Raw genomic sequence first — 27380 nt, 5'->3', positions numbered from 1 at the left:
TGAGAGAGACGAAGGTTACAATATGAGAGGCAGCTAATGTTTCTTCTGTGAAACTTGTCACTACAACAGAGTATTTCGTTTGAAAAAAACTCCTGGGCCAACAATGCAGCCCCTGTGGCTCCCACATTAGACACAAGGTAACCCCATCCTCCAGAATCTCATTCCCTGCAGATGGGGTTAGGAAGGAACCTTGGGAAACTGAGGTTAGGAGGGTGACAGCATGGGAGTATTCTTGTTTATTCATTACAGAAAGAGACCTAACCCAGAACTAAGACGTCTTCTGGCTATTTCTACTGCTGCCATCCTGTGTAAGAGCTAAGCGTAGAAATCCTTGGGGAAAACTGTGAATCTATTTCTTCCTTTAATTTCCTTCTTTGAATGTTTTTATAAAAGTAACCCATGCTCATTTAAAACAACACAACTTAGAAATATGTAATATGGATACTGAAATTCCCTAATGTCTCCTTCCTCCCAATCCTCCCAGAAATGAAAATCACAATAATTAGTAACAGACACTTATATGACATTACTATGTGGTAACTGTCCTAAGTGCTTAACATTTGTTAACCCATTTAATCCTTACAACATTCTTAAAAGGTATATGCTACTAGAGTCCTCATTTTATAGATAGGGAAACTGAGGCACAGGGAGGTAAAGTAATTTGCCTAGGTCACACAGCTCCTAAGCAGTAGGGCAGGGATTTGAACTTTGGCAGCGTGGCTTCAGTGTCTACATTACTGACTTATGTGGTATTTCCTCCTCCCTACGGCTGAGGGTAGAATCCTCTGGTCCTTTTTTCCCCATGGCTAACACATCACACCCTCATTGCAACCACGGAAATGTGGATTTGTACGCTCAGCTCTTACACGGGATGGCAGCAGTAGAAATGGTGCTAAGAGGTCTTAGTTTTGGGTTAGGTCTCTCTGCATCAGGCGCATACTGGAGGCAGCACACAAGAAAAGATGATTCGCAGCTACAGAAAACTGAGTTCAAATCTTAGCTCTGCAATATAGTGGATCTGTGCTTGTGGGAAGTTACTTGACCTCTCTGGCATTTTTTCTCCCACTGGCAAATGGGGCTACTATTATCTTACTATTGTAAGCACTGAAAAGATAGTGTTAACAGATGCTTGTTAATAGTTTTTTGCTCTTCCATTGCCTTGTTGGTGAAACAGCATTGACAGCTTCTAGCGGGTAAGGACATCCAAGACAGATTCAGCACACACAGATTTGGGGGTTTGGCTCAGGCCAGGCACACAATCAGCTCTTAGTGAACTAACAAATGAGTAGCCATATACCCAGCCCTGACTACTCCCTCTCATGTACTATTCAGATGCTGAAGTAAGAATACAGATTATTAATAAAAACCACTTAGACAGTCACTTACAATATCATCTAGCTGCAGACAGACAGGATCTTCATCTCTTCCAAACCTGAGAACCAACACCTTCTCAGCAGTACTTTTTATCGCCTGGTCTACTTCCTTTTTGCTAGTCAGCTTGGGCAGTAGGAAGCTCATCCTGAGATAACCCAAATGTGAATCCTGTCACTCCTGAAACAAAGGTGCAATGTTTAAAGATAGTTTAGATTAAGTGTGTGAGCCCTCATTAAAAAAATATTAATTCACAGAGTAGCTAATGCATTCACATGGTATAAAAGAAACATCATAGAAAGGTAATATCGTGGAGTTTCCCTCTCCTTGTCCCTGCTCCTTGTGCCCTGTTTTCATTGCTCCCTCACCCGGCCCGATAACTGCTTTCATTAGTTTCTCATGTATCTTTCAGAGTTTTGTTACGCATTCACAAAAAAATACAAATATGTGTTCCTATATTTTTTCTCTCCCTCTCTCTCCCCTCAAAAGATAGCCTATTGTATCAGTGTTTCAGCAAGAAAGCCATGACACTCTCAACTTTGGTAATTTGAAAGCAGTTTAATTAAGGCAGTTGTAGAAAAACAACAGGGTGAAGTGTACTACTTTGGGGCTAGTAACAGCAGGATGCTATATCCATCCCTAGGCCACGGGAGGAAGCAGTTATAAGAATTGTGTGGCAAAAAGAGGTGAGTGGAGAGGACAGTGTATAGGAGGGCGGCCTGCTGTTAAGTGTTGTGGCCACTCTCCTCCCTCCCTCCGACCTTTGCTTGGGAAACCACTGGCTGACTCCAACTGGAACCAGAGGGCAGGGGCCTGTTGAGGCAGGCAAACCTCCCCATCCCAGAGCAGTCTAGAGGAGGATGAAGAATGGCTGTGGAGGGACCAAAGGCAGATGTTCAGCACGCACACTTTATCTACTCTTCTGCACTTTTCATTATTTCAAACCTAACCTATGAAGATTGCCCCATATCTCTATATAGAAAACATCCATATTCTTTGTCATGGCAGCATATTATTTCTTGCATGTGTTGTTACACATTTTAAACAGTCGTTTATTGTGTACATTATATTATTACAAAACCTGGCTTAAAGATTCTAGGTGCACCTCATTACATGGCAAACAGATCAGTTAAGAGTGTGTGTGAAAACTACAATTCCATAAACAAATCATAAAATGCTGAGGTACAAGGGGCCTAATTCAACCCCGTCATTTTACAAACTAGCTTGCTTACAGTTGCACTTCCTGTTACAACGACAAGGACTAGAATACAGGCCACCAACTTTCTAGTCCAAAAGAAGAGGTACAAATGGACACTAAATATATTTGAAAAGTTAAGCTTTACTAGTAAATTAAAAGATATGTTTACAAAGTCACTGAATTGGCGAAAATCAAACAAGACACTGGGACACAATAATGGCAAGAGTATGAATGTAGGGGCAGACACAGGGAGTCCCTGCAGGAATGCAGGCACAAAATCTTTCTGGAAAGAAAGGGTACATACTCTTTGACCAATAACTCCACTGCTTTCCTCTCTCCCTCTCTTTTCCTGAGACGGCGTCTCGCTATGTTGCCCAGGTTGGTCTCAACTTCCCAGGCTCAAGCAATCCTCCCGCCTCAGCCTCCCTAGTAGCTGGAACCTCAGGCGCGCGCCACAACTGCAGAAACACCAAAAAAAAGAAAAAAACTTTGAACTCACTTTTGTACAAAACCTTACTACAATGTATTCCACAAAAACAACTGGAAATAAATATCCCCAAACACCATCAGTGGTCACCTCTGCGTATGAAGGCACGGGTGATTTTTATTTACAGCGGGGCGCGCATCTCTATTTTCCAAAATATCCGATATATGTATTTAAAGTCACCTGTGTTACGCTGCTCCTGGCCCACACGCGCTAGGGACCGTAGCACTTACCTTACTCGTCTACGCCGCCTCCCTCCCTTCCACTTTGTGACTGTCGGCAACCCCTTCTCGGAAGAGCCCGGGCGTGGACGGCTCCTTTCATCAGCCCCAAGCCGGGCAGAACCCTAAGGCCAAGTCACCCAGGACCTGTTGCCTAGCAACCCTTGTGGCCCCGCTAGCCGGAAGGAAACCGAATAGAAAACGCACAAGCACAGAAAAGAAACTCCCGGTCGTCGGTCGGCCCCCGCTCAACAGCCCAATAAACAGAAGAGCTTCTAGTCACCGCCCACCTTGCGCAGCTCTGACCGGAAGCTAGGCGTCGCCTCCGCCAGTGTTAAAGATGGTCGACCTTTTTCCCCTCCTTTTCCTGCCCCCAGACTAGAGGCGGGATGTCGTCTTTTAGACTGAGAGTGATTGGTCACAAGGAGACTCGGAAGTGTCTCTGATCAGAGCCCCAGAGGCGGCCTTGAGAGCCTGTTCGCGTTCCGTTCCACACTTGGATCCAGGAATCGGCGTGTTCCAGACTGCTCTCTATGGTAGCTTTGGGCGGATAGAGGGGGCCGCGCAAGGTATTAAGGGACAATAATGGCCGCTTTCAAGGTGTGGATTTTGGCTCCTTGAGCCTGTCTAAGCGAGGGGTGGCAGCGCCGGCGCCCCAGAATCCGGGACAGAAGGGTCCCAAGAGTCGCGCTTGGTGAGGTGAGAGTCCTTTCTTCCTTCCTGGCCTGCCCTTCTATAATCATGGCGGCTCCAGGCGGCGGATATTGGTTCCCTGCTTAGGTCCGGGCCCCAGTTTGGGGAGTTCCTCTGTCGTCCCTGTCACCCACCTTGCCTTACTCACCTCAGGGATGCTGCACCCGTCCTGCCAGCCTTGGCCTTCCTCCTTGCTCTGGTCAAATCCTGCTGCCTGGAGCGGCCTCGCTGAGATCCAGGAGTGCTGCCTGGAGTGGCCTTGCTCCCTCTCCCAGGCCTCCGCTGTAACCCACCCCAGACTGTGTCCGAGCCCGAGTAGGACTCCTTGTGTCTTCCTCTGCTCTCTCACAGTGTTATTTATACCAGGCAATCTGGTGGGCGATCTCTTCTACTAGAATGTCAGCTTCAGGTGGGCGGGGATTTTTGTCTTGTTCTCTTCTCTGTTGCTGTCGCCGAGAACAGCAATTGGCTCAGCGACGCCCTCAGTGAATAATTGTTGAATGCGTGAATCTAGGTTCTTTCTTCCCTGGCTTTCTCGTACCCCTTGTAGTTTCTTTGCCATTAATTCTTCTCAAGAATCTTGCTCTTTAGCTCTTATTTGTTCTTCTCAGCAGCTAGTTAAGTCCTGTCTGGCTGCCTCCTTGTCCTGTGTTGCTGGAATCTTCCTTTGCTGTCTCCAGAAATGTTTGGGTTTCTGTTTTCCTTTAATAAGTTTAAATTAATTCATTTTTAAGTTTATCAAACGCTTATTTTGCTAGACATTGAGCTACAGCAGTCAACGACACATCCAGTGTTCTCTCACCTGTGTAGAATGGCAGTCCAGGGTACATTTCCTAGTTTAGACAACTATTGAGTAGAGCCTGTATATCTTTATTTTCTTGTGTGGATTTCCTCGCATACGTACAGATGTCACCAATATGCAGCTTTCTTTTTTCTGTTCTGCCTGATGGCATTTTCAAAATGTAACTCTTGTTTCTGCATTAATATTATGTGTCCAGTCTGTTTGGCAGTACTCTATAGAGCTGTGCATTTAATTAGAGTTTGGTAAAAAATTCTGGATTCTGCTGGCACCTCCTTTGCTTTGCTAACTTGTTGGAATGAGAGGAATTATCCAAGCACCCAGAAATGGTATATGTTCATGAGTGGCAGATGTGTAGTGAGAGGTAAAGAGAAGCTTGTTCCAACTTGAGTGCCAGAAGTCTTGTAGCCACTTAAATACTTCTCAGTAACACCTTTTCCTAACCTAGTATTTCTCATAAATATTTTTGGTAAAAATGGATTGTTATTAAACTGATTTTGGCTGCTGTGAGTAAATTGTTTTCTGTAAAACGCAGCTAGGCTAAGAAAAGCCACTAAAGTATGGAGAACATGGATGGTAGCCTTCTGCCCCATCTCCGTGCTGCTGTACCTGTTGTTTAAAGAGAGGAGGAGGTGGAACTCATGTAAAGAATGGGTGAGGGACCAACAGTATATAGAAGGATAGCAAATAATATAATGTAGCAGTTACATTTATGTTAACTCTTATGGTTACATAAAGAGCTACTCTTTATGGTTTCACATACACTTTTTGTTTGATTCTCACAATAGCTTCATGGATTAGATAAAGTAAAAATTATTTCCATTTAATAAATATGAAATTATGGTTAAACAAAGATTAAGTTATTTACTTACCATCATACAGGTAGAAAGTATCAAGAGCCTGGTTTCTAATTGAGGTTTCTGACTCAAATTTAGTGGTGTTTTCCCTATACCCCTGTTACAGATGACATCAGGCTCTAGAAAGTATCCCTTAGTGAGGCCTTTTATTGCCTCTTGGATCCTTGTGGGGGGTGGGGAGGAATATATGGGGTGTGTGTGTGTGCACCTATTTTGGTGTTTGTTGGGGGTTAGAATAGGAGGATCTTTGGAGATTGTCAGTGACTTGATGGAAAGGTCTTGGAGAGAGGCAGCAAAAGTAGTCCTGGTCTTAGGGGGAGATAGGAAAGGTTAATCACCTAAATATAACCATAACTGCATTTATTCTGGGATATGGTACAGCTGAGCCTTTTCCAGTACCAAATGGTTTGCCTTCCTTCCAGAGAAATCCCAGATCCTGTGATGGGGGACACCAGTGAGGATGCCTCCATCCATCGATTGGAAGGCACTGATCTGGACTCTCAGGTTGGCGGTCTTATTTGCAAGACCAAAAGTGCAGCCAGCGAGCAGCATGTCTTCAAGGCCCCTGCTCCCCGCCCTTCATTACTGGGACTGGACTTGCTGGCTTCCCTGAAACGGAGGGAGCGAGAGGAGAAGGACGATGGGGAGGACAAGAAGAAGTCCAAAATCTCTTCCTACAAGGACTGGGAAGAGAGCAAGGATGACCAGAAGGATGCCGAGGAAGAGGGCAGTGACCAGGCTGGCCGAAATATCCGGAAAGACAGGTAAAGGCCTTAGGAGGGGTTAGCCCATAGGGAAGCAAATGGAGGCTGGAAAATAACATCTCATGTTTATCTCTCAGTTTTCCTGTTGGAGATTTAGAGCTTTATGATTTTATTTTGATTCTGTAATATTGAAGGTAGGTCGGAGTTTTTGGGGAAAAACAAAGGTGACTAAAGACTAGATGGTAGAGGTTAGAAATGCCTTGGGTTGTTGCCATATGTGAGCCTGCTGTCCCAGGGAGAGAAAGTGGAAAAGGGGAGATCACTTGTTTGGACAGCCAAAGGTTTTAGGGCAGAGTTTTTCTCCTATAGAGGGGCCCTTACCAGTTGCTCTCCCTGTTTCAGACATTATCGATCTGCCCGGGTAGAAACTCCATCCCATCCAGGTGGTGTGAGTGAAGAGTTTTGGGAGCGCAGTCGGCAGAGAGAGCGGGAGCGGCGCGAACATGGTGTCTATGCCTCATCCAAAGAAGAAAAGGATTGGAAGAAGGAGAAATCGCGGGATCGAGACTATGACCGCAAGAGGGACAGAGGTAAACTGTCCAGCACATTTCCTGTTGTCCATTAGCATTTGAATAAATGTGTCAGCCTTTTTCTTGTTGCAGGAGTCTTTGCAACACCCATTAGTTAGGGAGTCCTGTTTGCATGATGTCCGCCTGAGTGGTTTTGACCTTGTTGGGATTGGGAACAGTAGTTTAAGAAAAGAGCTGTTGCCTGTAACATAGGTACTCTCCTTGAGTGTGTGGTCTTTGTTTTATTATGATAAAGGAGATAATGGGTAAATATGTACAAGAGACCAGCGTTTCTAATAGTATTGGTGATAGAGAAAGGACAGTGCTATGGAACAAAGCTAGACAAAAAAAATCCAATGCTGTCTTTGCTCAGTATTAAGTTTTATAGCTGATAGAATTATAACTATTAAAAAAAAAGATTTACTGTAAACTTGTACTATTATTTTTTGAATTTTTGCTGGAAAATAACTGTTACTGTGGGTTTGAAACTTTCTAGGCAGTAACTATTTTTCCCCCTTGGGAGAATGGGCATAGGTGAGTTTCAGGAGTCTACGGATCACATTCGAGCAGTGCAGGTTGCACCTGTGAGTGAGTGGGCAGCCTATGTCCTTTCTCTAGGGTGAAGATGAGTGTACCTTAGGATGGGGTGCATGTTTTTAAGCTTTGTGTGACTCTTCATAGATGACCGGGATAGAAGTAGGCACAGCAGCAGATCGGAGCGAGATGGAGGGTCAGAGCGTAGCAGCAGAAGAAATGAGCCTGAGAGCCCACGACATCGACCTAAAGGTAGACTCACTGTTTTGGCAGCTTGTGAGGATTCCAGTGTATAAAAGGTAGAGTGAGTGACTCTTGTCTTCAGTGAGATTGCTGAGGCATTGAGTCAGAATTCCCGATTCCACCATGAACATCTTGGGATAGTTGGTTCTGAGTCAGGTGGGCACGGCTCTGCACTTGGGGTGGATATGGTTCCTGTAAGGTGAGAGGCTGGTTTGCTGAATGGCCAGTTTTCCAAATGGCAGGAAAGAATAGGGAGTTGGAGGTAGAAGGGTTTATTAAAAAGAACTATTTATATCCCAGAAGGGTGTGTTTGTAGAGATAAAGTAAATATCCCTTAAAATGTTGTCATAAACACAGAATGAAAACTGGACCATTGGCCAGGTGCAGTGGCTCATAGCTGTAATCCCAGCACTTTGGGAGGCTGAGGCAGGCAGATCAAATGAGGTCAGGAGTTCGAGACCAGCCTGGCCAACATGGTGAAACCCCGTTCCTAGTAAAAGTACAAAAATTAGCCTAGGGTGGTGGCGGGCACCTATAATCCCAGCTATTTGGGAGGCTCAGGCAGGAGAATCACTTGAACCGGGAGGCTGATGTTGCAGTGAACCAAGATCACACCACTGTACTCCAGCGTGGGTGACAGAGCGAGACTTCCTCTCAAAAAAAAAAAAAAAAAACAAAAAAAAGAAAAATATATCCTGGACCACTAAAAATTGAGATATCTTAAAAAACTGTCAAAACTGATCTTACCCATTATAGATACATGCAAGGTTTAGAAATAGTAAAAGAAGTAAATTTGGGGAATTTACTTTTGGCAACTGGTTTTAGAGCCATGTCGTGGTTAAGTGAGATGTTTCCTGTGGATGTGTCTTCTGTGGCCCCAGATGCAGCCACCCCTTCAAGGTCTACCTGGGAGGAAGAGGACAGTGGCTATGGCTCCTCAAGGCGCTCCCAGTGGGAATCGCCCTCCCCGACGCCTTCCTATCGGGATTCTGAGCGGAGCCATCGGCTGTCCACTCGAGATCGAGACAGGTGATGTTCCGGGCAGAGCAGCCCAGTTTCACTGGGTGGCGGTAAGGAACCTCGGCAGGGAGAGCAGATGGCGGCCAGTAGGACGTGGCTTAGCTCAGTGACAGTTTTGTGATGCTGGTGCTGCTGTTCCCAGGTCTGTGAGGGGCAAGTACTCGGATGACACGCCTCTGCCAACCCCCTCCTACAAATACAATGAGTGGGCCGATGACAGAAGACACTTGGGGTCTACTCCACGTCTGTCCAGGGGTCGAGGTGAGGCCTGGGGGACAGGAGGCAGAAGAGCAGGCTTGCTCGCCCTAGCGAGGATGAGCAGGGGCTGCCCTTCTGGAGCTGCGTGGCCCTGCAGATCTGTCCGGGGCCTCTGGGGATAGTCCAGGGCGTGGACTGACCTGCTCCCTGTGCTCCTCCAGGAAGACGCGAGGAAGGTGAAGAAGGAATTTCATTTGACACGGAGGAGGAGCGGCAGCAGTGGGAGGATGACCAGAGGGTAAAACTTTATACCTCTGAGGGGCTTATCAAAGCTGGTGGCCGTCTGTAAATGGGTGACCCTCTAGCAGGACTGGGCTTTGATGGGGGTGCACCTGAGCCCTGTTCAGCCCCGATGCCCTGGAGTCTCTTTGCAGAGGCGTAGGCAGCAGGGGGAACCCTGTCACTCACTGCAGTAGGCTGACCTAACTTTTCTGTTATGTGTTGGTGCCACCATGTGGTAACTCTAAGAAGTGCTGTTGTGATGGGCTGCCCTCCAGTCCTGTGTAGTCAGTCTCCCACTGTGGTTCTCCTCCAGACAGCACGTGGCTGCAGGGTGGCCTCTCCAGCACCCCTCACAAGGGTAGCTCCACTGCAGTAGTGACTTCCTACCACACGTCCCCTCCTCTGTTGGCCATGTCTTGTGCATAAACTTGATCTGTCCCTCACTCCCTTGCTTCACCTCCTGCCCTGCAGCAAGCCGATCGGGATTGGTATATGATGGACGAGGGCTATGATGAGTTCCACAACCCACTGGCCTACTCCTCTGAGGACTATGTGAGGAGGCGGGAGCAGCACCTGCATAAACAGAAGCAGAAGCGCATTTCAGCTCAGCGGAGACAGATCAATGAGGTGAGGCAGCCTGCAGAAGTTGGAGCAGATTCAGAGCTGGTGGTAGAGCACGTGGGGAAGCAGCAGGTTATGCCCAAGTGAGGGCAGCACAGCTTGTGCCCTGATTGCCGAGAGGACCAGAGGTGGAAGAGGAGTGGGTGATGAGCCTTTTAGTAGCTTAAGGGAAGCCCTGGCTCATACTTCTCTCTTTTGCAGTACTTCCTTGAGGGGAGGTACTGTTGATGGGAACAGGTGCATTGGGACCTGCCTCTGTGGTCTGTGTTCTTTGTGTCTCTGATGTGGGCTAGGGGTGCTTACCATTCATGTGTCCATCTAGAGGTTCTGATTTACATGAAAGGTGCTGCTTCTTAGAACAGAGTCCTGCAGGTGATTTGGGATCAGTTCCTCTTCTGTCTTTGGAGCTGTGGGTAGAGGCCTGTGACATCTTTGCAGCCACCAGTGGCTTTCTGTCAGGACTTGATGTGTGGACACCTCGTAACCTTTCAGGACGACCTTTGGGGTGGAAATTTGAGTATGGCTCCCATTGTGTCCTCACAGGATAACGAGCGTTGGGAGACAAACCGCATGCTCACCAGTGGGGTGGTCCATCGGCTGGAGGTGGACGAGGATTTTGAAGAGGACAACGCAGCCAAGGTGCATCTGATGGTGCACAATCTGGTGCCTCCCTTTCTGGATGGGCGCATTGTCTTCACCAAGCAGGTGAGGCTCCTCTGTGGCCAGGGACAAGACAGCTCAGAGAGACCTGATGTGGGCCAGGTGCAGTGACTCATGCCTGTCATCCCTGCACTTTGGGAGGCTGAGGTGGGTGGATCATTGGTGACCAGGAGTTCAAGACCAGCCTGGGCAATATAGTGAAACCCGTCTCAAAAGTACAAAAATTAGCAGGGCGTGGTGGCAGGCACCTGTAGTTTTAGCTACTTGGGAGGCTGAGGCCGGAGAATTGCTTGAACCTGGGAGGCAGAAGCTGCAGTGAGCAGAGATCACACCACTGCACTCCAGCCTGGGTGACAGCGAGACTCTGTCTCAAAATAAAAAAAAAAAAAGGCCTGATGTGGAGACAGGAAAAAGAGAAGGGGAAAAACAGTCCTGTACCATGAGAGTATGGTAGTCCCTTTCACAGGTGGGACTCTTGCTGATTTTAATGGGCATTGCTCTTTCTACCCACCGCTGCAGCCGGAGCCGGTGATTCCGGTGAAGGACGCCACTTCTGACCTGGCCATCATTGCTCGGAAAGGCAGCCAAACAGTGCGGAAGCACAGGGAGCAGAAGGAGCGCAAGAAGGTTGGTTTCTTGTCACTGGGGCTGGGAAGTCTATGCGTATTTTTTTCTTTTTTCTTCTTTTCAAAAGTCTTATTAGGCCCACAGATAGAAGGTACGAGTCCCCTCTATCAAGTCCTTAGTCATGACAGCTGTGGGGCCTGGTGTTGGGAGAGCTGGAGGCCTGAGGCTCGGAATGTGTGGTTAGTGCCACCAGCGCCCTGGAGGAGTTTACCACCTGCAGGGTGAAGCCTGCTGCCCCCTGGGATTGATTTTCCATTGCCCACAGTCATGTGGCAGGATGGAACAGACTGACCTTTTTCCTTTTCAGGCTCAGCACAAACACTGGGAACTGGCTGGGACCAAACTGGGAGATATAATGGGCGTCAAGAAGGAGGAAGAACCAGATAAAGCTGTGACGGAGGACGGGAAGGTGGACTACAGGTGGGCAGCCTGTGCCAGCAGCGGAGCAGCCTTGTTCCACAGATGGGCGTCCTGTGCAAGCAGTCGCGGCAGAACTCATTGACTTTGTGGCTCCCGAGTGGGAGACTCTTAGGATGCCTGTCTGCATCTTCCACTCTCTCCGGTCCCTCCATCCTGGTCTCTTCACTGTCTTCTACTTTTCCTAGATGTGATTCCTGCTGCCCCACTGCTTCCTCTGGTACTGGTGTTGTGAGAGAAAGGAGGCCCAGGGAAGTTAAGTAATTTGTCTGAGGTCGCCCAGCTCATCAGTGAGGGAGTCAGGATCAGACCCAGGCCGTCCCACATCAGAGCCACTCTGCTGAAGTGCCTCCCAGGAGTTCAGCGTGGGCCGCTGGGTTTTAGTCCCTTAGACTTCAGTTCACTATAAGAACTGCTTTTAAAAGAGGTTCCAAAATAGAAAGGGTTATCTTATTGGCCAGTGACTTCTCTGTTCATAGAGGCATCTAAGCAGATACTGAGTTGGGATTCCTGCGATGGGCAGGTAGGTGGCTGGACTCATCTGCCCCTCAAGATCCTCATCCTTCAAATGCCGTCATGTTCTACTGAGCAGTTATCTGAGTTAATAATTCTCTCTACTCCTGTGTGAAATATCCAGATGAGAAGTTGATACTATTGATCAGCTCTTATTCATCTCTAGTTAACTTAATTCCTTAGGTATTAGTTATTGGGTGACCAGGAGGGACTGGGTGAAATTAGAAATAGGAAGCTCAACAGAGCATGGGGCGGCAGATCAGACAGGAAGTCTCTGGGGAAGGGGTTGGGGAGGAGTCTGTGGACAGTTTGGAGCACCGAACTGGTGTCTTTTTGCCAGGCAGCTTTGAGAAAGTGACAGTGCTCTGTGTCTCGGGTGTGTTCACATATCAGACATTGAGAGCTTTCGGTAGAGGTTGCGGGTTACTGTTGAGTGGGGCTGTTTTCACAATTGTTTGAAAACAAAGCCATTACAGACTATGCTTTCCTGCTGTCCTGCCAAGAGGAGGGAGGAAGTTTGACCCATGTCGTGTGCTCTGCACCCTTACCTCCTCCCAAGGCCTGTGTGGCTATTTTAGCCCTTTAGGTGCTGTGCTGAAATTGCCTGAGGGTATTTTCTAAAAGTTTGTGACCTGGGGATTGATTTCCACTCCTCTTCTGCTCACTCTGTTTTGGTTAGAGGGTTTGCTAGCGTGGTAATCTGTAACTCCTCCGATCCGTGTTCAGCTCTGTTGGACCCTGTGGTGTTGAGTGTGTTGTGGATGATGGATTCTCACATAGCAGTTTCAGTCCTGAGGCCGATGAGAACCGTCTCAGATTCCCTGGCTGCTTTGGTGTCTCAGACTCTTGCCGAAGTCCTCATTCCTGAGCGTAGGAAGAAGGGCAGTAACCCAATCAGGAAGGACAGCATGGGGCACCATACAGGGTCTTTAGGCTGCTGTGTGTTCCTAGGACAGAGCAGAAGTTTGCAGATCACATGAAGAAAAAGAGCGAAGCCAGCAGTGAATTTGCAAAGAAGAAGTCCATCCTGGAGCAGAGGCAGTACCTGCCCATCTTTGCAGTGCAGCAGGAGCTGCTCACTATTATCAGGTAACTTCACCCGGGGCCCAAGAATCTAGTGTCAAATCAGGGGTGCCCTTGGTCTCCCATGTTTACCCAGGAGCTCTTTTTCTTTTGTGCATTGCACCCAATGGAGAAGGGAAATAATTTTTTCCTCTGACCTCATGCCTGGGGTACACTGCACAAAATAATGGGATGGCACCATTTTGTTTTAGCTCACCTGTTTAAACCTCACTATATTCCAGATGTTTCCGGTGGTATCCCAGTAAGAGGCTGTTTTCCCAGTGAAATTCTCCCTTCTAAACTGGCATGCTCCCTGGATAGCTAGTCACGGGGATAGGAGGTAGCGGAGTCTTCTCGAAGGCTGGGCGTTGGCCTTCCACTTTGGCTGATAAGTCCTTTGCCTGCTTGTCCTTGTAGAGACAACAGCATCGTGATCGTGGTTGGGGAGACAGGGAGTGGTAAGACCACTCAGCTGACACAGTACCTGCATGAAGATGGTTACACGGACTACGGGATGATTGGGTGTACCCAGCCCCGGCGTGTAGCTGCCATGTCAGTGGCCAAGAGAGTCAGTGAAGAGATGGGGGGAAACCTTGGTGAGGAGGTGAGTGGGCATAGGGGCTGAGTCATGTTGTTATTCCCTGGTAGCTTCCACCCATTTGTGCCAAAGGGTGTGATCTGCTAAGACCCGGACCCCAGTACGGGGTGTGCTGGTGGTGAGCCACTGGCCAGGGCGTCTGAGCCATCTCTCTGACTGCCAGGTGGGCTATGCCATCCGCTTTGAAGACTGCACTTCAGAGAACACCTTGATCAAATACATGACTGACGGGATCCTGCTCCGAGAGTCCCTCCGGGAAGCCGACCTGGATCACTACAGCGCCATCATCATGGACGAGGCCCACGAGCGCTCCCTCAACACTGATGTGCTCTTCGGGCTGCTCCGGGAGGTGAGGGCTGTGTGGTTTGGTCTCTCTGCGCATGGGGTGTTGACCAGTGCACCACCAGTAGCTAGTGGGGTGCTCCAGGTGGGCTGAGGGGTTCTCCGGCAGGCCAGAGTTTCCTGAGGCCTCTGGTTGCAGAGTTCATATTCGGGTTGTAGTTTATGCTGTTCTTGCCCTGCTGAGGGTGACTCGGGGTTTTCTGGGCAGTGGCTCCATTGCTTCAGTCGTCAGGATTGGTAAGAATCGAATAGGCCTGTTCGTCAGCTTTGGCTTCTGTTTCCTCGGGGGTGGTGCTGATGGGACTGGGGGCAGGAGCCAAGGGTCCCCACCATGGAGGCCTCTGAGCCGCCTCTTCTCTCAGGTGGTGGCTCGGCGATCAGACCTGAAGCTCATCGTCACATCAGCCACGATGGATGCAGAGAAGTTTGCTGCCTTTTTTGGGAATGTCCCCATCTTCCACATCCCTGGCCGTACCTTCCCTGTTGACATTCTCTTCAGCAAGGTATTGAGGCCACCATGTTACGAACTGACCCTTCCATGCCATGCACTTCTCTGATGAGAAGCCGGCTGGAAGGTGGGTAGGGGACTGGGTTGGAGAAGATTTCTTGGGGACCATGGGGCAAATGGGGCAGCCTGCAGCTCTGGGGCTCAGGGGGACCAAGCACTCTGCTCTGGGTGAGGTTTCGTTTCATTGTTTCTTTGGGGCTGAAGTACAGGGCCCAGGGAGGCACTGTGCCTTCTTGTGGAGGCCTCGCAGTCAGGCCCATCTGGAGGTGACCCTTAAAGTCCATGGCTGCAGCCCAGAGCAGTGCCTGGACCACAGGGCTCCCAAGGGATGCCTGGCCTGCGCTTCTAGTACCTCCCTCTGACTGTGTCCCCACTGCTGTTGCAGACCCCACAGGAGGATTATGTGGAGGCTGCAGTGAAGCAGTCCTTGCAGGTACACCTGTCAGGGGCCCCTGGGGACATCCTTATCTTCATGCCTGGCCAGGAGGACATTGAGGTGCGTGCCTTGGTCACGACTGTGATGAGTGGGTATGTCCTGCATATGAAAGGTTAGGGTTCCAGTGTCTCACAGCTTCTCCCTGGGCTCTCAGGTGACCTCAGACCAAATTGTGGAGCATCTGGAGGAACTGGAGAATGCACCTGCCCTGGCCGTGCTGCCCATCTACTCTCAGCTGCCTTCTGACCTCCAGGCCAAAATCTTCCAGAAGGTGTGACAGCAGGAATGTCCAGGAATGGCTCCTGGAGTTCTCTAAAGGAAGCGAGAGGGGATGTGACTGTCCTGGCAAGGGGTGGGCTACGAGGTGGGCTTTTCCCCCTCGTGGAGCCTTTCCTGTCTCGAGGGACTCATTTTTCCCTCCCTGTACGTCCTGCTCTAGGCTCCAGATGGCGTTCGGAAGTGCATTGTTGCCACCAACATTGCCGAGACGTCTCTGACTGTTGATGGCATCATGTTTGTTATCGATTCTGGTTATTGCAAATTAAAGGTAAGAGAAGACATGGGAGGCAGGGCCTGGGTCTTCACCGGAAGCTCACTGAGCTGCGGGATGGGAAGCCAGGGCCTCGCTCGCCCTGGGATGCGGGGAGCGCGTGGAAGTGGTGGTGGTGGTAGGAGGCTCACATTGACTCACTGTGCTTGGTCCGTTTAACTCATCTACCTCGATGAGGTAGATAATTTAACAGTAGAGCTCACAGAGCTGGTGTTTGTGGGGAAGACTTCTTCAGGTGTTCATGAGAACATTTTTAGAGGCTCCTAGCTCTTCCTCTGCCATGTGTAGCAACCAGGGCTTGCCTTTGTCTCAGGCCTACCTCCACTTTCCCTTCACTCTGTCCTTTGTCAGCTCTTTGCCATCCCCTCCTAGGTCTTCAACCCCAGGATTGGCATGGATGCTCTGCAGATCTATCCCATTAGCCAGGCCAATGCCAACCAGCGGTCAGGGCGAGCCGGCAGGACGGGCCCAGGTCAGTGTTTCAGGTAGGAGCCCTGTGCTAGCCTGCTTTCCGGGGCAGCGCCGGGGTTGCTGAGCATGGAACCTGGGTGGGGGCGGGCAGGATGCTGGCCCTAGAGTTGGTCCCCAAGGCTGGAAGCTGCTGGCAGGGCTGCCGCTTGTTAGTCCTTTCATCTTATGCTACTGAGGAAGGAAGGAGTGGCTTTCCAGGGAGCTCTGAGGTCTGAGGCCAATTTACATGGATGTAGGTAGACTTGCAGGTAATTACAGCCTGCCTCCCTTCAGAGGGTAGGTCTGGACAAATGATGCCGTTGGTTCTTTATTTCTATTGTTTTCTTTCCCCATTTTCTTTTCTTTCTTTTTTTTTTTTTTTTTTCCCAATTAGAGACAGATTCTTGCTCTGTCACCCAGGCTGAAGTGTGGTGGTACAATCACGGCTCACTGCAGCTTTGATCTCTTGCACTCAAGTGAGCCTCCCACCTCAGCCTCCCAAGTGGCTGAGATTGCAGGCAGGCACCACCACACCTGGCTAATTTTTTTCATACTTTGTAGAGATGGGGTCTTGCTATATTGCCCAGGCTGGTAGTGTGAACTTCTGGCTTAAAGCAATTCTCCTGTCTTGGCCTCCCAAAGTGTTGGCATTAGAAGCGTGAACCACTGTGCTGGCTCTCTGCCCCTTTTTTGTTCCAATTAAAAAAAAAATGTATTCACTATAGAGCATTAGTGACTATAGAAAAATATAAACAAAATAAAATCCAGCCATGATTCTAGTCCCAGGCCCATTGGTTCCAGAAATGAAACAGATGGCTGGGCGCGGTGGCTCATGCCTGTAATCCCAGCACTTTGGGAGGCCGAGGTGGGCAGATCACAAGGTCAGGAGTTCAAGACCAGCTTGGCCAATATGGTGAAACCCCATCTCTACTAAAAATACAAAAATCAACTGGGCGTGGTGGTGGGTGCCTGTAGTCCCAGCTACTCGGGAGGCAGAGGCAGGAGAATCGCCTGAACCTGGGAGGCAGAGGTTGGGTGATAGAGCCAGACTTCGTCTAAAAAAAAAGGAGAAATGAAACAGGTAAGAGGCCCCAGAAGGGCTGAATTGGCAGGCTGGAGTTTTGAATAGGTGGAAGTCAGTGATTCACTGAAGTAGGGGGTGGGGAGAAGAAATGAGAATGTCCTCCCTCCCTGTGGGATTCCATCTGTACTGGCTTGCCGTGGGGTTTCCTTGTGGTGAGAAGATGGGGTCTTCTTCCTGGCAGGCTCTACACCCAGAGCGCCTACAAGAATGAGCTCCTGACCACCACAGTGCCCGAGATCCAGAGGACCAACCTGGCCAACGTGGTGCTGCTGCTCAAGTCCCTTGGGGTGCAGGACCTGCTGCAGTTCCACTTCATGGACCCGCCCCCGGAGGACAACATGCTCAACTCCATGTATCAGCTCTGGATCCTCGGGGCCCTGGACAACACAGGTGAAGTGGCCCCGGGAGCCTCATGGGTGCTGGCGCTTGACTTCCCTCTTCTCTCTACTGTCCCATCAAATATCTGGGTTTGCTCATCTCTCCTAGGTGGTCTGACCTCTACCGGGCGGCTGATGGTGGAGTTCCCGCTGGACCCTGCCCTGTCCAAGATGCTTATCGTGTCCTGTGACATGGGCTGCAGTTCCGAGATCTTGCTCATCGTCTCCATGCTCTCCGTCCCGGCCATCTTCTACAGGCCCAAGGTGGGGCAGCGGCTGGCTCTCCTCTCTCCCCAGAGGGCTCGAGCAAGCGTCGGAAAGGGGAATGGCTTCTCTCTGTATAACTGAAATGGAACAGAGGGCGGAATCAAAGTTTCTGAAGAATGATTTTGCTGTTCTCGGTTAAGCAGGTTGGGGATAGGGGAAAGGAAGGGCTGGGCCAGTGGTTCTCAGGGAATGCTTTGGAAATTTGCAGGAGCATTTTTTATCTTCTACTATGGTTGCTCTTGAGCCCTCATGTTTTAGAATAGACCTTTTTAAAAATTATTTTTGTTTTTCTCAAATTGTCAGGGCAACCTATTGACATGTTTGAAGTTCTGTGTGTGGGTAGGTGGTAGTGTTAGAACCTGGGGTGTGCTCAGTGGGCCTGGACCCCCCTGTACTTAGAGTGAAGGTTCTTTTTCCCTTCCTAGGGTCGAGAGGAGGAGAGCGATCAAATCCGGGAGAAGTTTGCTGTCCCTGAGAGCGATCATTTGACCTACCTGAATGTCTACCTGCAGTGGAAGAACAATAATTACTCCACCATCTGGTGTAACGATCATTTCATCCATGCTAAGGCCATGCGGAAGGTAGGGGTGGTGGATGAGCAGGATATTGGGATGAGGGGAGGGTCGGGAGGGAAGGAGGTCGCTCCTGGCATCTCGGTGTCCTGCCCTAGGTCCGGGAGGTGCGAGCTCAACTCAAGGACATCATGGTGCAGCAGCGGATGAGCCTGGCCTCATGTGGCACTGACTGGGACATCGTCAGGAAGTGCATCTGTGCTGCCTATTTCCACCAAGCAGCCAAGCTCAAGGTGAGCCCAGGAGCCCAGTGGGCCCCTCCCGGCCTGATACCTGTATGAGGGCAAAGTCATCCTTTCTCCTGGTGCGGTTCTGCAGAGCTGGGCTTCCCCCAAAGGCTGTGTCAAGACAGTGTTAAGGGATGGGGTAGCTGCCCAAATGGGTGGTGTTTTCCTGACATGGCTGCCTGTTGTGTCTCCTCCCTAGGGAATTGGGGAGTACGTGAACATCCGCACAGGGATGCCCTGCCACTTGCACCCCACCAGCTCCCTTTTTGGAATGGGCTACACCCCAGATTACATAGTGTATCACGAGTTGGTCATGACCACCAAGGTGAGTCTTTACCGAGGCACTTGCATAACGCAGGCCCCCTGTCTGGCCAGGCTTTGAAACCCTTCACTGCCTTCTGGCATGAGCTTTTAGCCTGGGAGCCTTAAGGCCACATGCATTTCTTTGCGGGGTGTGTGAGGTTAGTTTTCATTTGGGGACTTGGGGAGGCGCTGCACAGGGTTGACCTCTAGACTGCAGTGACCTCAGCTGTGCGGGCAGGATCGTTCCCCACTTGCTGCTTGGGGTGAGCAACCCCTCTTGGTGTCATCAGTAGGATTTTCGGAGGGGTTGGGCCTTTTCTCTTAGATACTAGGGGGCATTTTCTCAGGTGTGGAGGAGTTTGGATGGGAGTATCTGGGGTTTTTCCCTTCCTTGTTTCAGCCTTGCAGGGTCAGGGATTGGCCCCTTCCCATGTGGCTCCTAATTCTGGAACCACTCTGGGAGGGACATTGGCCCTCCTGTGACCCTCGCCTCCCTGCCCTTCTGCCCACAGGAGTACATGCAGTGCGTGACCGCTGTGGACGGGGAGTGGCTGGCGGAGCTGGGCCCCATGTTCTACAGCGTGAAACAGGCGGGCAAGTCACGGCAGGTGAGGGTTCTGTGCTCCGCGGGGCTGCTGTTTGCTTGTGGGGTCAATGTTCCTTCCACTGGGTATTGAAGACTTGTGATCATCCAACCCACTTACTTCTCTCTGCAGACATAAAGGCTGCGATCTAGCAGGCTGGTCTGTGATTCCCCACCACCCACTCCAAAAACCAAAAAACTCATTATTGAAAAGTCCAAATATTCATAAAAGTGGGAAAAACAGTACAACAGGCCACCATGAATTCAATGCCGCGCCTCTATAATTGTCAACATTTGTTCAGTTTCACTATTCCTACCCCCATCCACACACACCCATTATTTTTCTGGAATATTTTAAAGCTCATCTCATATGTCATATTATTCATCCATAAATACTTGAGTATGTGTCTCTGACTAAAAGGACTTAAAATTTTAAATATAACATCTGTGCCATTATCACTCATAAAGAAATGAATACTGAATGTCACCTAAGTCTCCAGTCCGCATTCGGATTTCTCCATTTGTCTCAAAGATAACTTCTTATGATCGATGTGCTTGAATTAGGATCCAGACATTGCAACTGCTTATGTGTGTTAACTGTTTCATTCTAGAACAGGCTCCACCCCACGCTTTTTCCATGACATTGATGTTTTGGAGCCGCCAGGTCGTTTGTCCTGTCAGATAGTCCGTATGATGTATTTGCCTCATCGCTTGCTCACAGTGGTGTCAGCCTGTGCCTGTGTTTTGTGCACTTGCTGTAAGCTGGTGATGAGTCCAGTCGCTCGATTAGATCCTGGCTCAGCTGTGTGTGGCAAGGATGCCTGCCTGTGGCGCTCTGAACCTCCTCTTAGATGCCTTCAGGAGGTGTGTGAGGTCTGGTGGCCCCACCTTTGCTGTTGGGAGGATGGATGAGGGGCCACAGTAGTGGCAGCCTGCCCCTTCCCTGATAGGTTTCCACTGCTCCTCCATCTCCTTGAGGTTTTAGTGTCTGTCGATAGCCGTCACCTAGATCCATATTTAGGGTTGCAAAATGGTGCTGGGCTTTGGCTTACCCCTTTCGTAGCATCATTCCCCTGACACCAGGCTCCCCTGCATCTTATGCCTGTCCGTTCCAGCCAGCAGGTAACATCTTCCCTGTTTTTCTGTACTTCCTGGCATAGTTGTGAACTTGATTTTTCAAAAAAGAAGGAAATGTAAGTACTTCCTGGACTGACGGATGACTGAGTTAGGACTGATTGTCCCGTGTTTTGAGTCAATCTTGAGTCAATGAAAAAAGCAGGCCTCAGATGTAGAAGAGCAGGCGGCTTTGGTACTGGGGCAGGCAGCCATGTGGAGCACTGGCCTGGTGGATGCAGGTGGAAGCCTCCTTCCTTAGTGGTCCCCAGTAGGCTCAGCCAGGTCTGTCCCTCTTCAATAGGAGAACCGTCGTCGGGCCAAAGAGGAAGCCTCTGCCATGGAGGAGGAGATGGCGCTGGCCGAGGAACAGCTGCGAGCACGGCGGCAGGAGCAGGAGAAGCGCAGCCCCCTGGGCAGTGTCAGGTGAGCTCCAGCCTTGGGACTCTGGCCGGGGTGGCACCCATCCCAGGAGGCTGCCAGAGACCAGGCCCTGATGCAGGGTCAGGATTTATGGGAAGGTACATGTGTGAAGGCGAACTGGTGACAGAAGTTGCTTGTGCATTGGGTGGTCACATGGACATGTGGGAGGAGTTCCCCACAGTTTTAAAGGGGCGACTGTACGCCTGCAACTCCCAGTCATCGGCAGGGATTCAGGGCCTGAGGTGGGCTGGAGTAGCAGGGTGAGTCTCACAGCTTTACTCACAAGCAAGAGGGTTGGAAACCACAGTGCAGTGGGGAGAAGTGCGCCTTACTTCTGTGTCTGTGCTGGTCCCTGGAGTTAGGCCAAACTTGACAGGTCGCAGGCACAGTCCTCCGTGAGACCACTCACTTCAGATACCAGCTGCAGGTGTGGACACCATCCTCACTTCCAGCCAACCCTCGACAAATCTGGGGAATCCTGTGGACCCCTGCAGGTTCAGTATTTGCTAGAATGACTTCCAGAACTCCGGAGAGTGCTGTACTTACCATTGTAGATTTATTATACCAAAAAGGTACAAATTAGAAGCAGCCAAAGGGAGAGATGCATAGAGCAAGGTCTGGGAGGGTCTCAAATGTGAAGCCTCATTTGTCCTCAGGAACACGTCCCCACATGGCACACTGATGCCTGACAGTATGACAGGTTATCGCCAGCCAGGAAGCTCACCTGAACTTCAGTGTCCGGAGTTCTGATCATCGGGGTTCGGTTCCTGTCACGTGGTAGCGCTCAGCCTCGAGTCCCCTCTCCTCTCCAGAGGTGAGGCTGATAGCACGTGGCTCAGAGCACCAGTGCTAACCCCATGCCGAGAGGCCAGCCCGCCTTGAGTCATCTTGTTGGATAAACTCAAGGGGCTCACCAAGAGTGACCTCATTAGCATAATCTCTCAGAAGAGGGCTGAGGGGCCCCCATGAATAGCAGACACTCCAGTCACTTGGGAAATTCCAAGGGTTTAGAGTTGCCTCCCAGGCACTGGGGACAAAGGCAGGCTGCTACGCAGTTGGAGTGGCGGCAGTGAGGTGGAGGGAAGCTGCTTTTGTAGCTCCCCTAGGGGCTGTGGAGGAGTTGTTAAAATCTGATCTACAGCATTTCGGAATGAGTGAGCTTCCTTGATTACATCTCCAGTCGAACATGGGGGCGGCAGGGGAGTGGGAATGTGCTGGGCAGGAGATCCCTCGGCCCCAGAGCTCCCCACCACGGGTTAGGAACAGTAAGTCCTGGGGCTCTGCATCCTCCTGCCCTCCCTGCTGGGGGTGAGGGCACGGTGTTTCCTGATCCCTCCTGCTGTGTCTCCAGGTCTACGAAGATCTACACTCCAGGCCGGAAAGAGCAAGGGGAGCCTATGACCCCTCGCCGCACGCCAGCCCGCTTTGGTCTGTGAGCTGAGGCTGTCCCCAGAGAGGATGGCAGCAGGTATTGGGTCCTGAGCCCTCTGGCGGGAGCCCTGAGGCTGTGGACAAAGCCCTTTCATCTGAGGACTTTCATCTGTGCACATCACGGCCCCCTAGGGCAGTTCCTGCTGGACTAGACTCTGGCAGAGGAGGTGGAGTTCTTCCATGCAGGAGTGCGGTATGGCAGGAGCCGGGCTGCAGAGCATCTGAGATGCTGCCGGGAGGTGGCTGGACCCATTGCATCCAAATAAACTGACCCAGGACACTTGGCGTATGTGTGACTTGGTTGTGGCTGTGTCTTTTTTAATCCTTGTGTAAAGCAGCAAAAAAGACCTAAAGGGAATTGTAATTTGGTTATAATTCAGGATTTGGAAATAAATTTATTATTTGTAAAACATGACTGCATGTCTGACTTTTTCCTTCACCCCCTTAAATCATGTAGTAAAGGTGGGGGAGGGGGGCAAAAGCCTGCCCTGACTTCCCTTGCATGGGTCGTCCTGGATCCACCCTTATTAATGCACAAGGCAGGCCGAGCTCTGAGGGTGCCCAGCTGCTCCTGAGACAGGGGGGGCAATGGCAGTGCGCCTTGATGGCCAGGTCGTGGGAGGGAGATGCGCAGGAGTCCGCCCCAGCCTTCCCTGGCGTGGTTTGGCTGCCTGAAAGAGGTCCATGTGATTGCTCTGGATGGCAGAGGGTAAGGGTTGTCCATTGACTGAAAAACAGTGCAAAATGTAGCTTATTCATTTTCATGTAAAAGGTGACCCTTACACCAGAATCACTAGTCTTTTCTCTTTTTAAGCAGTCTCTTAAGTCTGCTGAGGTGGCTTTTGGGGGGTTTGGCCCTTTGCACTAACCATGGTCTGTATGCTGTGATTCCTCCGGGCCGGGCTTCTGCCAGGTGTGCTGGTTGGCAGGTTCTGTGTTGGGGTTGAGTCACAGACAGGATTGGGGCTCAGAAGCACCTTGATACCAGGCCAGTGCTGGCGTGAGCCCTGTGGTGCGTGGCCTGCCGTGCTGTTCTGACCCCTTTCTCCCTCTGTTCCTGGGATTTGCATTTCCATGTTATAACTCAATAAATGTTAAAATGTAAGTCAATTTTGTGGGTGAGCTCAGAGGCCTAGCTTTGCCAGCCAGCACCAGCTACCACTTCTGCCTCCATTCTCCTTACCTCTAGCCCCCTTGGGGAATGCAGGTGGAAATGGGCTTTTCAGGGCTCCATAGTGAAGAGAGGGCTGCCAGCACTTTGCCTAGGAAGCCTTCTAATCTCGGCCCTTGGTTGGAGGACTAGGAGAAGTTGGCTGATGTGTGACCTATTTACAGACTCAGGCAATGGAGTAGGAAAAACATTGACGTTCCAGTTAACAGTTATTAATAAGCTGTGACCCTGATCACAAACTCACTAAGTCCCTTAGATAAAAAGGTCAGAGAGGCTATTAAAACATTGGGTCCAACTCAACCTTCTTATTTAAAAGCAAGGAACACCTGGTGAAGGATACTTGGTACATGTGGGTGCTACAAGAGGAATGGAGGGGTCCCCTGCCCGCAGCAGCTCCCCTTGAATCTGCCGCGGTACTGGAGCTTCTGCTCGAGGCTCTGTCTCTTCTTGTGTTTCCAGTAGTTTTTTAAATTACTGACCCTTTCCATTCAGATCTTCCTTAAAGTTCCTTCCAGCTTTAATATTCTGATTCTGTCTTTTCTTCAGATGGCAACTGATTGTTTTTTTAGAGGTACAAAAGCATACCTGTGACAACAGCATGGTCTCTAATTAGCACCACGGCCCCGTAGTGGACTCCTGAGTCTGGCCGACACTTGTTATTTTCTGTACTTTTTTAGTAGCCATCCTAATGGCTGCTATCTCACTGCAGTTTTGATTTGCATTTCCCTAATAATTAGTGGTACTGAGCATCTTTTCATGTGCTTATTATTGGCCATTTGTTTATCTTCTTTGGAGAAATGTCTCAAGTCCTCTTCCCATTTTTTTTTTTTTTTTTTTTTGCATTGGTAACTTTTTTTTTAATTTTAAATTTCAACTTTTATTCTAGATACAGAGGGTACATGTGCAGGTTCGTTATATGGGTATACTGTGTGATGTGGACGTTTGGGGTATGGATCCCATCACCCAGGTAGTGAGCATAGTTCCCAACAGGTATTTTTTCAACCCATTTCCCTCTCTCTACTCCCCCAAACCAAGTAGTCCACAGTGTTTATTGTTTCTATATTTATGTCCCTGTGTGCTCAATGTTTAGCTCCCACTTATAAGTGAGAAGAGGTGGTACTTGATTTTCTGTTCCTGCATGAATTAGCTTAGGATTATGGCCTCCAGCTGCATCCATGTTGTTGCAAGGGACATGATTTCATTCTTTTCCATGGCTGCGTAGTACCCCATGGTGTGTATGTACCACATTTCCTTTATCCAGTCCACCACTGCTGGGCACCTAGGTTGATTCCATGTCTTTGCTATTGTGAATAGTGCAGCAATGAACATGTGAGTGCATGTGTCTTTTTGGTAGAATGATTTATTTTCCTTTGGGTATACACCTACTCATGGGATTGCTGGGTCAAATGGTAGGTCGGTTTTAAGTTATTTGAGAAACCTTCAAACCTTTTTTCACAGTGGCTGAACTAATTTACATTCTCACCAGCATTATATAAGCATTGCCTTTTCTCACCAGCCTTGCCAGCATCTGTTATTTTTTTGACATTTTAGTAATAGCCATTCTGACTGGTGTGAAATAGTATTTCATTGTGGTTTTGATTTGCATTTCTCTGATGATTAGTGATGATGAGCATTTTTTCATATTTTCGTTGGCTGCTTGTATGTCTTCTTTTGAGAAGTGTCTGTTCATGTCCTTTGCCCATTTTTAATGGGGTTATTTGTTTTTTGCTTGATTTGTTTAAGTTCCTTATAGATTCTAGATATTAGGCCTTTGTCAGCTGTGTAGTTTGTGACTATTTTCTTCCACTCTGTAGGTTGTTTATTCTGCTGATAGTTTCTTTTGCTGTGTAGAAGCTCTTTAGTTTATTACGTCCCTCCTACCAATTTTTGTTTTTGTTGCAATTGTTTTTGCTGACTTAGCCAAAAATTCTTGGCCAAGGCGGATGTCGAGAACGATTTCTTTTTTTTTTTGAGATGGAGTCTTGGTCTGTTGCCAGGCTGGAGTGCAGTGGCTTGATCTCGGCTCGCTGCAACCTCCGCCTCCTGGGTTTAAGCGATTCTCCTGCCTCAGCCTCCCAAGTAGCTGGGACTACAGATGAGCGCCACCATGCCCAGCTAACTTTTGTATTTTTAGTAGAGACAGGGTTTCACTATGTTGGCCAGGATGGTCTCGATCTGTTGACCTCGTGATCCGCCTGCCTTGGCCTCCCAAAGTGCTGGGATTACAGGTGTGAGCCACCACACCTGACCTGATAACGATTTCTTTTTCTTTTTTTTTTTTTGAGTAGGAGTCTTGCTCTGTCACCAGGCTGGAGTGCAGTGGCGCCATCTCGGCTCAATGAAAGCTCCGCCTCCCAGGTTCACGCCATTCTCCTGCCTCAGCCTCCCTAGTAGCTGGGACTACAGGCACCCACCACCATGCCCGGCTAATTTTTTTTCATTTTTTTAGTAGAGACGGGGTTTCACCATGTTAGCCAGGATGGTCTTGATCTCCTGACCTCGTGATCCGCCCGCCTCGGCCTCCCAAAGTGCTGGGATTACAGGCAGTAACGATTTCTATAGTTTGAGGTCTTGCATTTAAATCTTTAATCCATCTGGAGTTGATTTTTGTATATGGTGAAAGATAGGGGTCCAATTTCATTCTTTGGCATATGCTCCACCCATTTTCAAACTGGGTCGTTTGTTTTCTTGAGTTTTAGGAGTTCTCTATATATTCTGGATATTAGCATCAGAGATATGATTTGGAAATATTTTCTCCTATTCTGTGGGTTGCCTTTTTACTCTGTTGGTATTGCTTTTGATGCACAAAATTTTTAAAGTTTCATGATGTCTAATTTGTCTATTATTTCTTTTGGTGCCTGTGCCTTTGGTGTTATACCCAGGAAATCACTGCCAAATCCAATGTCATGAAGGCTTTGTTCTATATTTTCTTCTACGAGTTTTATAGTTTTAGTGGCTACATTTAGGTCTGTGATTCATTTTGAGTTAATTTTTGTATATGGTATTAGGTAAGGGCACAGCCTTATTCTTTTGCATGCAAATATTCTGTTTCCCCAGCACCATTTGTTGGAAAACAAAATAAAAAACTATCCTTTCCCCATTTCATAGTCTCAGCATCCTTGTCAAAATTATTTGACCATATATGTGAGGGTTTCTTTCTGGGATTCTTCCTAGCCTATTCCACTGGTTTGTATGTCTGTCTTTTGATTTATGTGGCAGTACCACACTATTTTGATTACTGCAGGTTTGTAGTAAGTTTTGAAATCAGTAAGTTCTTCAGCTTTGTTCTTCTTTTTTTTTTTTTTTTTTTTTTTGAGACGGAGTCTTGCTCTGTGCCCCAGGCTGGAGTGCAGTGGCGCGATCTCGGCTCACTGCAAGCTCCGCCTCCCGGGTTTACGCCATTCTCCTGCCTCAGCCTCCTGGGTAGCTGGGACTACAGACGCCTGCCACCACGCCCGGCTAATTTTCTTGTATTTTGAGTAGAGACGGGGTTTCACTGTGTTAGCCAGGATGGTCTCGATCTCCTGACCTCGTGATCCGCCCGCCTCGGCCTCCCAAAGTGCTGGGATTACAGGCTTGAGCCACCGCGCCCGGCCTGTTCTTCTTTTTTGAGACTGTTTTGGCTATTGGGATCCCTTAAGATTCCATGTGAGTTTTAGGTTGAGTTTTCCTATTTCTGCAAAAAAAAAAAAAAAAAAAAAAAAAATAATAATAATAATAATTGGGATTTTGACAGAGATTACATTGAAACTGTAGATCACCTTATGTATACTGACATCTTAAGTCTTTCAATCCATGAACATGGGATATGTTTCTGTTTATGTCTTCTTTAATTTCTCTCAGTAATGTTTTACACTTTTCATTGTACAAGT

At 49.0% G+C, this 27380-nt stretch overlaps 2 protein-coding genes across 15 annotated transcripts in view; one reads left to right on the top strand and one right to left on the bottom strand.

Moving 5' to 3' along the window:
• TXNL4B (thioredoxin like 4B) overlaps window positions 1-4366 on the bottom strand; it is a 64666-nt gene extending 60300 nt beyond the window's left edge. For 6 of the 13 annotated variants that reach the window (XR_012092975.1, XR_012092970.1, XR_012092969.1 and 3 more), the window contains exons 1-2: window positions 3287-3511; window positions 1387-1551 (exon numbers count right to left, since the gene is read on the bottom strand). Coding sequence is in view for 6 of the 13 variants with exons in the window: in XM_007993776.3 (XP_007991967.3) it covers window positions 1387-1518 (132 nt within the window). In the remaining 7 variants the exon portion in view is untranslated. Of the gene's footprint in view, window positions 1-1386; window positions 1552-2873; window positions 3028-3286; window positions 3562-4115 lie in introns of those variants that run through there. The other 7 variants (XR_012092972.1, XM_073015539.1, XM_007993777.3 and 4 more) reach the window with 5 other exon arrangements.
• Window positions 3663-22752, top strand: DHX38 (DEAH-box helicase 38). 2 transcript variants are annotated; one of them, XM_038008312.2, is made up of 27 exons: window positions 3663-3810; window positions 6046-6387; window positions 6730-6917; window positions 7578-7682; window positions 8555-8702; window positions 8836-8954; window positions 9113-9189; window positions 9645-9800; window positions 10338-10499; window positions 10974-11081; window positions 11389-11501; window positions 12963-13100; window positions 13491-13677; window positions 13835-14020; window positions 14376-14516; window positions 14907-15017; window positions 15112-15228; window positions 15397-15504; window positions 15880-15992; window positions 17223-17431; window positions 17528-17682; window positions 18111-18266; window positions 18356-18490; window positions 18684-18809; window positions 19300-19395; window positions 20788-20909; window positions 22258-22752. In XM_038008312.2, exons 2-27 carry the CDS (start codon window positions 6065-6067, stop codon window positions 22340-22342), a joined length of 3684 nt encoding a protein of 1227 aa, XP_037864240.1. In that variant the 5' UTR covers window positions 3663-3810; window positions 6046-6064; the 3' UTR covers window positions 22343-22752. The 2 variants fall into 2 exon arrangements, with proteins under 2 accessions (XP_037864240.1, XP_007991964.1); XM_007993773.3 differs by having other exon boundaries at window positions 3663-3973.
• The last annotated feature ends 4628 nt before the right edge of the window (window positions 22753-27380 follow it).

Source organism: Chlorocebus sabaeus, chromosome 5, assembly GCF_047675955.1.
Source record: "Chlorocebus sabaeus isolate Y175 chromosome 5, mChlSab1.0.hap1, whole genome shotgun sequence".
Taxonomy (NCBI): domain Eukaryota; kingdom Metazoa; phylum Chordata; class Mammalia; order Primates; family Cercopithecidae; genus Chlorocebus; species Chlorocebus sabaeus.
This window is presented reverse-complemented; position numbering and strand designations above follow the sequence as displayed.

Excerpts from the sequence above, each read along its gene's own strand:
- DHX38 (XM_038008312.2), top strand. The coding sequence starts at position 6,065 with ATGGGGGACACCAGTGAGGATGCCTCCATCCATCGATTGGAAGGCACT. Across the intron at positions 17,432-17,527 it reads CGGGGCCCTGGACAACACAG|GTGGTCTGACCTCTACCGGG; the intron begins GTGAAGTGGCCC and ends CATCTCTCCTAG. Across the intron at positions 19,396-20,787 it reads AGGCGGGCAAGTCACGGCAG|GAGAACCGTCGTCGGGCCAA; the intron begins GTGAGGGTTCTG and ends CCTCTTCAATAG.